At 33.9% G+C, this 12,820-nt stretch overlaps 1 protein-coding gene across 2 annotated transcripts in view; it reads left to right on the top strand.

Moving 5' to 3' along the window:
* Positions 1 to 12,820, top strand: part of ds (dachsous cadherin-related 1) — a 477,707-nt gene that overhangs the window by 384,873 nt on the left and 80,014 nt on the right. For both annotated transcript variants that reach the window (XM_074133009.1, XM_074133010.1), the window contains 2 exons: positions 5,240 to 5,418; positions 7,822 to 8,229. In XM_074133009.1, coding sequence (XP_073989110.1) covers positions 5,240 to 5,418; positions 7,822 to 8,229 — 587 coding nt within the window. The remainder of the gene's footprint in view (positions 1 to 5,239; positions 5,419 to 7,821; positions 8,230 to 12,820) is intronic.

The following is a 12,820-nucleotide window of genomic DNA, read 5'->3' as shown; positions in this document are numbered from 1 at the left end:
ATTGGCGTAGGCTTCATGGCCGACTCCCACGGAATCTTCTCCATTCATGTTTTTTTGAGATAGATCTTTAGCAATTGTGTGTGCATCTACCATAAAGTTTCTTTTATATGGAATCTTTAATTTTAATGATTACTTTGTGGATTTAGGTGTATATATATCTGATTAAAAGATCTTTTGAATATTAATCAAATCATCACTTTTCTACATAGACGTAAACAATAAACATGTAATAGTTATGTTAAAATGGCCCTAAGAAGGTCAATTTGTTGAAAAGATATTGTCTGGGAGAAATTGTCTAGCTGTCTATGTGTGGGTGAAGGTTTTTTTTTTTTAGAAAAAAAAAGGTTTAGTACAAAAAGGGCGGACGTCCCGTAGGGTTGGGCTAATCAACTCGGACAACTGCCATACAATAGCTACGTGTGATAATTAATAACATGAATACTTGTATATGTGGACAAGCATTGTGCCTAAAGGACTAAACGCGACCCACGCCTACCAAACGTTCACCAGACTATGCCTTACACGTCATCATTCAATTCTCTTGCTTTCAAGATTCTCTATTGTTGTTAATTATCTTCTTTTATTTTTATTTTTTAATTTGACTTAAGTATTAGTTAACAATACAACTTCGGTTTGGGTAAACTTTTAGAAACCGGAAATACTTTGAAAATATCTGGCTAAAAAAGAGAAAAGAAAATGGTTTTCACTTATTATAGGAGCCGTTTATTTTGAAAGTGGGGAAAGTTCTTTTTTTGAAAAAAATGAAGATAATGGTTATTATAGATAAAACTTAATATGCTCTTTTTATCTGTAAACAATTTAGAGTAAAAAAATTCAGAATCCTAATATTTGGGAGATGGAAGTTTTAGCTCTTAACAATATTGTAAATATGTTTAATTTGAAAATGGTGCAAGTCCATCTTAGGTTGAAATTATTTAACCGTACAGCAAAATTTAACTCCGGTTGCTGTATGGTGAAGCAAATGTGATGGTTTAACATCATGTCTTATCTATCTATCTTTGATATTGGTAATCGGTGATTGTACAATATTTCATAAAATTTATTATTATTTAATAATAATAAGTACATCTTAATTTTATGTTTCGATAATAACACCAACATCGGGAAATTTTAATGCTATTGGCTCTGAAAAACTGTAAATTGTATAACATTGGACTTACACGTAAGTTGTGTTGTTTGTGCTCGGTGTACGAAAAAAGTTTCATTATTTGAAAATTAATAACGGATTGTGGTTTATTTTATAAAAAGAAAAAATGGCTGAAACCGATTACAACGGTAATTGTAACTCTGATGCATCTGAAAGTGAATTTGGTAGGTAACAAAAATAAAATAAAAATACTCTTCTGGGTAATAACGCGATTTCAATAAAATCATCAAGTAATTTTATTATGTTTGTAGCAATAAGACCCATGACAATCGGTAGTAAAAGAAGAATCTTGGAATCAAAATCTGAATACGAAGGCAATTCGGACCAAAATGATTCAAAAAAAGAAGAAGAATAGTTGAACTATTGATTAGTATTTTGTTTTTATTGTTAAAACAAGACTGATACGACTGAAATATTATCCATTTAAATCAACGATTACAATAATTCATTAATTTTGAAAGTGAGGCAAGTCCATTTAGTTATAATAAAACCTTAATCTTTCTTAGCCAGCACTATAAACACTATTGGATTATAAACTTACATTATCTAACACCACAAAATACGAAAAATATGCCTATTAATATTTACCAATATTTTTAAATTTATTGAACTGCAAAGCCTTAAATATCTCGAAATAACAAAAAATGGACTTGCCCCACTTTCAAAATAAACGGCACATATGAGCATGTTAGCATATTTGTTTTAACCACAAAAATTCAGCTTTGGTTCGAAATATTGAATTGTGCCTAAGCGTTAGAATTAATCTAAAAGGTGGCTATATTCGCAGCCTTCCTGCACATGCGCTGTTATCCTTTCATAATTTTTGATTTGTACTTGATAGTCTTTGAGATCGAAGGCTAGCCTATCGAAAGTATACTTCAGGTTGACAGTTTTTTATCGCTAAGTTTCAGTTCAGTCCTTTTTGGCTCAATCTAAATTTAATGTTTCTGCTTCCTGCACTTTTTTAAAAATTTTCGAGTCATTTTGAGTCACAAAAAAAAAATCTACAGCTTCAATTTTTTGTATTTTTTTAAGAAAACATCTAAGATAGATTGAAATGTTTCAAATATTGTTCTATATTTATCTAGATCGCACTTTCTACTTAATTTGCATATTACAACTTCACATAGCACTTATAATTTTCTAAACTATGATTTTGGAGAAATTATTACAAAGTATTTAATAAATATGAATTTGACTTGATGTATAATAATTATCTGAATAAAATAATAGGTTAGTATATCTTAAAGCACTGGTTCTGTACGGTTTAAAATGTTAATTGTTAGTTTCGATAGAAAGTATTTCTAACGTCATCAAATTGCAAGTTTTGTCATTAATTTTGTTTCAACTTCCGCAATTAGTACAAAAATGCATATTTAAATGGTAGATTTCTTTCTCTTTTGTAAATATAATGGGTCTTGTCCAATTTACTTTCATTTAGTAGAAATGGCCATTCTATTTCGCCAAAAGTCTTTACATTTAATACCTTCGTAGAATTTTACGTAATTAAATTAAGTGAAGCAAGTTCAAATTGCATTTGTTGCACAGTAATTGCAAATGCAAATATTGCTAAGTGCTTAATTAGTGAGATTTGATTTTTACATTAATCCTACAAACGAAATATATATTTATTTATTTTTTTCACTTTATTAGTACTTTTACAACTGCAACAAATGTTACAACAAGTAAATTTGATGAAACTGGTTAAGTTCTCATTTAATGTAATGTCAAGTAAGAGCAATCACCCATTGGTAAAACACTTTCTCAGTGGATTGCACTTATATCAGTAGGTCCCTAGGCCACTTCCGCTTCAAGCGACGAGGAGGATTGTCTGGAAGGTGAGGAGATGCGGTAGCGAGACTTTATTAGATCGGTTACAAAAGAGATGTGAAGGTCAGTGTGTATTGTGAGGTTAGAGATGTAGTAACTATGGAGCATTCAGGATTTTCCGTAAGATTTTAGACTGTAGTGTCTGTAGGCGTTTGGAGTTAGAGGGTTTGGTTGAGCACCACACTTCTGCTCCGTATGACGAAATAATTTAAAATTATAAATCTAATAGATTGTTAAAATTTGAAGGAATAGTAATAGCAACCTTCAAAGTTTTATGTAAAATTTTAGGCAACCCCAGGAGACAAACCTGACCACGACTCTTATCACACCATTCCTGGTCTGATGATGGTAAATGTGTGGTCCTTGAGGACAACTCGGTCCCAGACTCTGTTCACTTTGTACCACTTGGCGTTGACCTGGTCCCGCGATTTGGTTGCCCTCCGTTTCCGGATATTATTATTATTTCTTTTCCAACCTCAGATATTCTGGTATGTAATTAAGAATGTGTGGGTGACTAGCCAAGTACTTCTAGTTAAGTCGGCTAGAAATTTTGTGGAGAAGACGGCATGTGTTTTCATTGGCACCATCTTTACTATGGGTCACCGCTTTTTGCAGTTGAATGTCATTATATTCTGGCTCAATCTCAGGGCTGTTGTCAATACAGTTTTCTCGTTCCAATGGATTTATGGCAGTTAATGTAAAGACTGCAGCCGACTTCACGAACAGTCTCTGTTTCTTTCTCCTGAAACTTGAAGGAGGTTGTTTAGTGCTCGGCAAGCAATTTCCTCTATCATTACATCATGTGTGGTCGAAGCATACATGTATCTGTTACACTCAAGCACAATTTGTGGCTCATATTGGTTTCCTAGGCTCACTTCTATTTTTCTTTCTTTTTTTTTTTTCATCAGAGGTCATTAGCGCATGGAGATTTTTTTCAGGTCTCGGACAGTGTTCTCTCGTCACTGACAACACTGTCCGTCACCAGACAGTGAGCTGTAAACTCCTAGAATTGGAAAATCTAAACAGCTGGATTTGAACCTGGGATCTCCGCTTGGGAACCCAGTATGCTAATCTCTTCCCTATATTATTATTATTGCGATATTCGGCCTTCAGTTAAATTCGTTATTGAAATAATATCCGCAGTACGAATGTACGAGCAGATTACAATATCAGAATAGTGCTCGTTTGTTATTTTTCTGCCTTCAGAAGGTCAAATAAATTTTTTATTAAAAGTTAGGACTTCTTAAGTAGAATACTGTGTGGAAGTTGGTAATAAGTAAAAGAAGGAAATGGTCGTGGACCTGGGAAAGAGACAAGTCGTTAGTAAGGGAATGTAGAAGATAAAGAAAGGTTAAAAAATGAAAGCAAATAAAACATTCACACCAAGAAAAAAATAAAATAATCTGAATCAAGTAGAAGTTAGCAGGGGAACGAGTTTTCTTCTCTTAAGCTAGGGGGATACCTAACTTGTTGCTTTGAATACCTAATTGAGTGATAATGCACTCCGCCGGTACCTATTAATATATGAAGAAAGAATAATCCTGTATTTATATATTTGTATATGTTACGTGTTTATTCGTGTTTGTGTATTATCTCCTTAAATTATTAATTATATATTCTTGGACGTAATATGCAATATATTGTACTTCTTTCCACTAAATGGAGCCTTTTTCAGTGGTATCGTATCAAAATTAATATTTTAATGAAGTACAACTCTAGAAGGCGTTCTTTTTTTTTATATCTCCATCGTAATGCGTTCACGTAGTTTAAAGAGAATCAATTTTTGGTTTTTGTTTCTTTTTTGGTGAAAAACTCAAAAAAACTAAAAACTTCGTTTAATGAAGTGGTAATTTCGGTTGAGAAGTTTGATTACTTAGTTACCGGATAACAAATTGAAATATAACGCTTCAGCTCCTTAGGATTTTTAATATTTTAGATATAGGGTTTCAAGTGCAATCACCTTTTTTGAACCCAGAAGACTTCAAAGACTGTGAAAATTCAAATTCAAACATTTAAAACGATTTCAGTATTTTTCTTATACTAATATTGAGACAGAAAATTTGAAAGGACATCATCCTTTACTGGATAAAAGTTTAATTTTTGCTCTCTTCTAAGTTCTCAGTTTCCATAAACTTTAAGAATATAAATTGTATTGATTATGGAAACTTTTGATAATCAAAAAAAGTAAAATTTCTTCTTATTTTCAATTTTTAACGTTTTTCTTTATTTAATTTGTTGCAGGTTCTAAGTCTGGTGTAAGATACTCAATATATTCAGGCGATCCTGATGGCTACTTGACAATAGATCCTGTATCTGGCACCTTAAGAACTTCAGCAAGGCTAGATCATGAAACCCATTCTAGTCTTCTGTTAAATGTACAAGCTACTGCCGGATCTCCGCCAGCCTATGGTCATGCACAGGTAATTTGGTTACTGTCTCATATTTATTTTTTTTTGTGTTTTTGTCGCAGGTATTTTATGGAATGGATTACCTCTGCTTTTTAAGCCTTTTGTATTTGAAAGGGCTGAAGGTGGTCTGAAAGAACGGAAATTCGAATGGTCTGCCTAGTAGAACCAACCGCGTTGATTATTTCTTCTCTTTCCGTTTAATTTTAGATGAAATTATGTTCAGATACTTGAATCAAGCAGTTTAGAGAAACTTCTCCTATTAATGAGTTGTAATTATCTTTTTTGATTGCTTACTTTATCATGATTCTATGATAATAGAGAGTAACCGAAGTCCGTACCCTTATTACTAAAAGCTTTGTTTACCTACCTCCTAGTTTAGTTTACGCTTATCCCTCCAATTACAGTTAAGGGCTTAAACTTGTCTGTAAACCAACATTACAATGTCCTTCCGATATTAGGAGCTCTCGGCGTAAACTCACCTTCATATCTTAAAAAAAAAAGTTGGCCGTGGACGAAAATAGATTGAAATCAAAGTATACTTAAGCTAGTTGAGAGAGAAGTGCAAATTTGATTACCTATAGCTTATAAAGTGCCAAAAGGTCCTTGCGTTGTCTTGTTAAAAGAGTATTGTTTGGTATAATACTAATAGGGATATTTTTGAAAACGAATTATGTGCGTTCAGGTTAAGTAGAATTAATTCGGATATAATCACCTGATTTGAGGCCTGCAAAGCTAATATGTATCGTGGTACTAGGAGTTCGATTCCCGGTCTAGGTCTTGGATGTTATTTAATGTTTAATATGAGAACTTTGAAGTAAAGTATATTACTAGTCGCCTAAGTTCATGATAGAAGTTAGACATAAAACCCGGCTTAAAAAAGTAGGATTACTTTAATCACTTGGACTCACGCAAGATGAATTTTGCGTTGGTGGTCTCAGGTAGATGGTTTTTTTTTCTGATTCCATTGGCTCTTTTTATTTTAAATAATTGATTTTTTCATCTCAATTAAACAATTTGTTTAGTGAAAAGGAAATTGTTTTGGTTTTGAAAAAGGGTTTATTAAACTTTAAATGCCTGGATATCTTTCTGGGGCGTAAGTAAGTGGTACGTTTTAGCAGCTTTTGCTGATATGCCGATTGCATGCTCGTGGTGATTTAAATAAGGTTATCAAAGAAATGGTAAAAGAGGCACCTTATGAGAAATTATTGGTAATAACAGTACATAACAGCATAACAATTAAAGAGCGTAGAGTTTCGTTACTCTGAAAATATTCTAGACCAGAGGTGTCAAACTTAATTAAACCACGGGCCACTTGGTGCAACAGGCAAGATCCACGCCGGCCACAACATATTTACAAATTTTTCCTAGTTTCCATTATCTGAGTTCTCAGAGACTGAGAACAGACAATCTTCATTGAGGTAGGTAGATGTTTATCAGGCAATCTTGATCTGTATGCCGTTTTATTTGATTTTGTGGATAAAAATAGTTGCCGACATAAGTACGTACTCCCAAAATAACATTAGATTTATGAAGCAAACTTTGTGATTTCTCATCTAAATAAGAATATATTTTGGGAATTCCTACTTCTTCTTTTAAAACCGAATCATTCTAGAATTCCACTGAGAGTGGCAGACATATGGCTTCCAAACGTCTCTGGAACTAAGTCACCGCGTTTATACACACTGGCCTCCCAGGAAAGGACCCCTGGGCTACGTGTATAAGATAAGATAAGATTCTAATAGGGCGGCCCTTAAAGCCTACGCCACTGCGACCCATTTGGATCTATTGTGGTTCCCCTCACTCTACAGCTCGCCCTCCAGACCCGTCCTTTTGATCAGACTCTTAATTCTGGAGAGCGACTCCTGGGTAAAGCTCACAGGCCTTGGCTTTTTCCTCCCCGAGAAGTAACATCCTTAGCCAGGAAAAGCCCCTCACACTGACACAACACTTGCAGTGCCGTTTCCTCCTCTTCCTAACAAAACCTAGAAAGGCTATCATCCGTCAGGTCATGCAATGCATGTGTTTTCTGAGCCTGCAGTGGCCAGTTTACTAGTCCTACAATTATCCTTATAGCCCCACGACCTTGGCGGATTAATTCTGCAGTTGGCCTCGGCAAATAGCCTCTAATGGACTCCTTCGCCTGTCTCTGCCCTGTGGTGGCTTGGGCCACATGTATACTCGTCTTCAGTAGTTAACGGAAACTGGGAATTGTGTGTACGATATTACCACGATCCTCTCTTAAGCGCTATTTCCTTCACAAAAACTTTTTCTATTATCATTTTATTTCAGTACATCGTGGGCCACAAGAAATTACCTCGGGGGCCTCCAGTTTGACACCCCTGTTCTAGACTTATTATAAGGTCCAATGTTCATAAAGAAGCGCTACTATGATAACCTTCTTAATGCTTGTTTCAGGTTCACATCCTTATAGAAGATGTAAATGATAATGCCCCAGAATTCGCTTCATCAAAAGTGAGGATTTCAGTTAGAGAAAGTGAACCACCAGGATCGCCACTCTATACAGCCCATGCTGTTGATAAAGACAGTGGCCTTGCTGGCACGGTAACCTATCGCCTACTGACTGATGGAGCATTGTTTCGTGTAGAGCCTAAAACTGGCGACCTTTCGCTAAGAAGCCCACTTGATTATGAAACTGCTCAAAGGCATTCGTTGGTGGTGTCGGCTACTGATGGAGGTTCACCACCGCTAGCATCAAATCTAACAGTACTCTTGGAAGTGCAAGATGTTAATGACAATCCTCCAGTGTTTGAAAGGACAGAATATTCTGTTCCGGTATCTGAAGCGCTTCCCGTTAACTCTCAGGTAAGTCAGTTTTCCTCAATTTTTTATAAAGAGATAGTTTCTTTGTGACATTAACTGACTTTTCGCACTGTTATCGATTATAATACTCGCCTATTTTTTTTTTTTATATGATCTAGTTACAGGTAAGTTCGATAGTCGGAGGAGTTCATTGGTAGTCTTTTTACTGACATATGCAGCGTACCCCGATATAACTTGATACTAACTCAAATTTAATACAATGTAAGCCGGTTTTGTTTGCTCGTTTTTATTTTTACAATATTACGCTACTGATTATGTTGTTTTTTCATATTTAAATTAGAAGAGATATTTGAATTTAAAGGTGTTGTTTTACATTCCAGTATAACCATAGCAAACGCTTATTTCTGGTTTGGTGTATATTTCAAATTATTACATTCATCACTATCGAATATCGTTATCACACTATTTACACGGATATCTTTTACTTTCATTTTCCCAGACGCTTAATTTTATACTTTATTCTATGTATATTACACGTATATTTTTATCTAAATATTTTTTTTTATATAGTTGGCCGTGGATATTTACTACTGGCTGCATATTTACTATTTATGAGCTACTGTTAACAACATAGTTGCTAAGGTTATAATAATCAAGTTAGTGCTGAGGTTATAAACAAACAGTTTACTAAATATCTATCTCTTTTAAATTTTATTATTTTTTTTTTTTCGAAATCTAGAAAAAGCAAAATAGAAACTTCAGTAATAAATGTAGTTAGGAGCACATTCAACTTAATACTATGTAAGCAGGTTTTATTTTAGCTAGCTAAGAAAATAAATGACGTTTTACTCGTATAAACGCTATTTATTTTGCAATTTCTTCTTTCTCTGCTAGTTCGCTGATCATAGAATTTATTCACTGCCTCTATCATCTAGACTTGTATACATATAGAATGTGTTATGCCACAATTTAAAAACAAATAAGTACTCCTTTCCACTCTTTTATGTACCTACCAGAAAGGATGTTAAAGAAAGAAACGCTTAATAGAACAGAAATTGAATTTAATGTTCAAGAAATGTAAATAAATAAAAAATTCTTCTGAAGACATACGACTTTATAAAAATGCAATTCACTTTAAAGTCCCTCTACTTCTTCTAGAGATTTGAAGGAGTAGCTTTGCTATGGCAAGTTAGAGCTTAATCTAGATTTAAAGGCTTTTGCTGTAGTCCAGGATGTATCATTATTTATACAACTTTAGCAAACTGTTTCTTCATAGTCATTAGAGTAGTTGAAACTTTAGAGTCCATGAACTTATTTACGAACTTTATTTTGTGATCTTGTCATAAATAGTAACAAAATTGCAGAATTAATAGCCTTGGAACTATGAATTTTATAAATATAAGATTATGAGCAGTATGAATATATAGTTTTCGTGACCGCAAATTGTTAAACTTAGGATGGAAGATTTGCGAGGAATCGGTCAAACATAACAACTCGTCTTTTTGCCAACGTTTCGACAAATTTATTGTCCTCTTCAGGGCCTTGATATTACAAATACAAAACAATTTACAGAGTCAGTAACATAGAAAAAAACAGTAAAAATCAGTAATACAAAAATAAACAGTAAAATACAATAAATTCTTTATAATAATTGAAACTTACGTGGCTCTGCGGGTTGGTTGAGTTGCAGAAACTAAGAGCCACAAATGGAGAAGCAGGTATATATAAAATATACAGATATAGCGGAACTTACACGGGAATTTTGGTAATTACAATTGAACAGATACAATAGACTAGTTACAACAAAATAGTAAATACAATAAATATTGGTAAATTTCTTTAAACAACAAAACACAGGGTTTTTATTTATCGTTGATTTATATTAATTTCATGACCCAAAAAATTTTCAACCCTTTATATCTTCTACATTTATAGATCTGTACACAAAATAACTATAGCTTATAACCTGAGGATGACCTGCCTCAGGTGCTTGAGGGTGGCGTGCGTATTGGGGGTCGTCGTATTAGTGTATTGATGTACGCGGATGATATTGTTCTTCTCGCGGAGGACCGTGTTACTTTGCAGCGAAACATTAATCTGTTGGCGATCTATTGTGAACAGTGGAGTTTGACTGTTAATCTCGACAAGTCGAAAATTGTTGTTTTTCGAAGGGGGGGTAGGCTGGCTGTTGCAGATCGGTGGAGGTACAGGGGTGAGCCAGTGGAGGTGGTTAATTCTTACAAGTATCTTGGCGTTACGCTCTCTTCTCGCCTTTCCCTGGAATACCACCTGAAAGAAAGAATTTCAGCAGCAAAATTAGCTCTTAATAGGAATTGGTCGAATTTCATCGCTCAGCAACTGATCCCTCTTCATGCAAAGAAACAAGTGTTCGATGCCGTTTTACGTTCCATTGTTTGCTATGGGGCCCAGGTCTGGGGTTTTCAGAGGTATGAGCAGTTGGAGAAGTTTCAGCGGTTTTTCGTGAAGAAGTTGTTTTCGTTACCTTCCTCCACACCTAACTATATGATTTACTTGGAAACTTCTTTAGATCTTCTTAAAGTGTTTACTTTAAATTTACATTTTAGATATTGTCTTAGGGCTATAAATCTTCCCTCTCATCGTTTACCACGTATTCTGGCAATCGAGGTAATCAATCAGAATGCTTTTTGGTTCAGGCACTGGTGCGAGCTGGCGCTAAGATACACCTGTAGGTTTGATAGTTCTCTGGATCAGGTTTCTCTCTGGCAAGGGCAGCTCAGGTCTTTGTTAGATACTATTAAGGTTCGGCATACAGAACAATGTGTACGGCTTGCTCAGGATTCTGACAGGTTTCTCTTGTATAAAGAACTCAATTACGATGTTAAACTTTTCTGTCTTGAGGTTGAGTGCCGTTTAGCTCTTAATCTGTACGATTTGAAATGGTTATTTAAGCTCAGATGTGAGCTTTTACATTTAAATTTCATCCCATGGCTTGACCGTCCTAATTCTAACTGCCCTCTTTGTGCCCCGATTGTGAGGGAGGATTTGCATCATTTTCTGTGCGAGTGTACTGCCCTTAGCGAACTGCGGGTGCGGTGCCTTGGCTTTAGCCCTTTTCCTGCATCAGCGCTGATACCCTTTCTAAACGCCTCTTCTGAGAATGATTGCAAACGCTTAATAGACTTTGCGCGACTGGCTTGGCATTATCGCCGTCGTATGATTTGGCCATCATAGTATTATTCCCTTCAAGGCTTGTGTGAATTTCATCCAAATATATTAACTTCAATATTTATATTAAATTCTTTATGTTTTTATTTTTGCCATCTTGTAGGTATTTCTCATTTTCTATTTTTCTATTTATGTATTTTCTTTCCTTTTTCCAGAATACTATAATTTTCTTTTTTTTCCTATTCTATTTATTGATGAATGTATTTTACTTTCTTTTTTTTCAAAGTATGTATTATATAATTTTCTTTAGATTAGCATGAATCAGATATTCTGTTTTATTTCTTTTTCATTTTTTATTGTTATTATTTTTATTATTTTTTTTTAAGCTGTTAATTTTTATTTATTATTATTATTATTATTTATTTATTTTTCTGTCTAATTTAATTTTTCTACTGTCTGTTTATGTAGTGCTTATTTTGCTTTATTAATTTTGTGCAACCCTCCGGCAGACGGAACTTCCATGCCGTAGAATGTTTATTTTTTTATTTAATTGTATTTACTTTCTTTTTATTACAAATAAAACATTATTATTATTATTATTATTATTGAGAAAAACAAAGTGTACAAAAGAACAAAATTTCATACGAATACGTGGTTCGCAGTGGAAGATATAGAAAGGCCACAATTTTACAGAATTTCATGACCCAAAAAATAATCAACACTATATATCTTCTACATTTATAATCTGTTCACAAAATAACTATAGCTTATAATTGAGAAAAACAAAGTGTACAGGAGAACAAAATTTCATACGTATACGTGGTTCGCAGTGGAAGATATAGAACGGCCACAATTTTACAAAATTTCATGACCCAAAAAATTTTCAACCCTTTATATCTTCTACACTTATAGATCTTTGCACAAAATAACTATAGCTTATAATTGAGAAAAATAAAGTGTACAAGAGAACTAAATTTCATACGAATACGTGGTTCGCAGTGGAAGATATAGAACGGCCATAATTTTACAGAATTTCATGACCCAAAAAATTTTCAACCCTTTATATCGTTTGCATTTATAGATCTGTTCACAAAATAACTATAGCTTATAATTGAGAAAAACAAAGTGTACAAGAGAACAAAATTTCATACGAATACGTGGTTTGCAGTGGAAGATATAGAAAGGCCACAATTTTACAAAATTTCATGACCCAAAAAATTTTCAACCCTTTATATCTCCTACATTTATAGATCTGTGCCCAAAATAACTATAGCTTATAATTGAGAAAAACAAAGTGTACAAGAGAACAAAATTTCATACGAATACGTGGTTCGCAGTGGAAGATATAGAACGGCCACAATTTTACAGAATTTCATGACCCAAAAAATTTTCAACCCTTTATATCTTCTGCATTTATAGATCTGTGCACAAAATAACTATAGCTTATAATTGAGAAAAACAAAGTGTACAAGAGAACAAAATTTCA

This window comes from Rhodnius prolixus, unplaced genomic scaffold (assembly GCF_049639745.1).
Source record: "Rhodnius prolixus isolate KJV_2025 unplaced genomic scaffold, Rpr scaffold_10, whole genome shotgun sequence".
Lineage (NCBI taxonomy): Eukaryota > Metazoa > Arthropoda > Insecta > Hemiptera > Reduviidae > Rhodnius > Rhodnius prolixus.
Note: the sequence above shows the minus strand (reverse complement) of the source record. Positions and strands in the feature narration are given on the sequence as shown.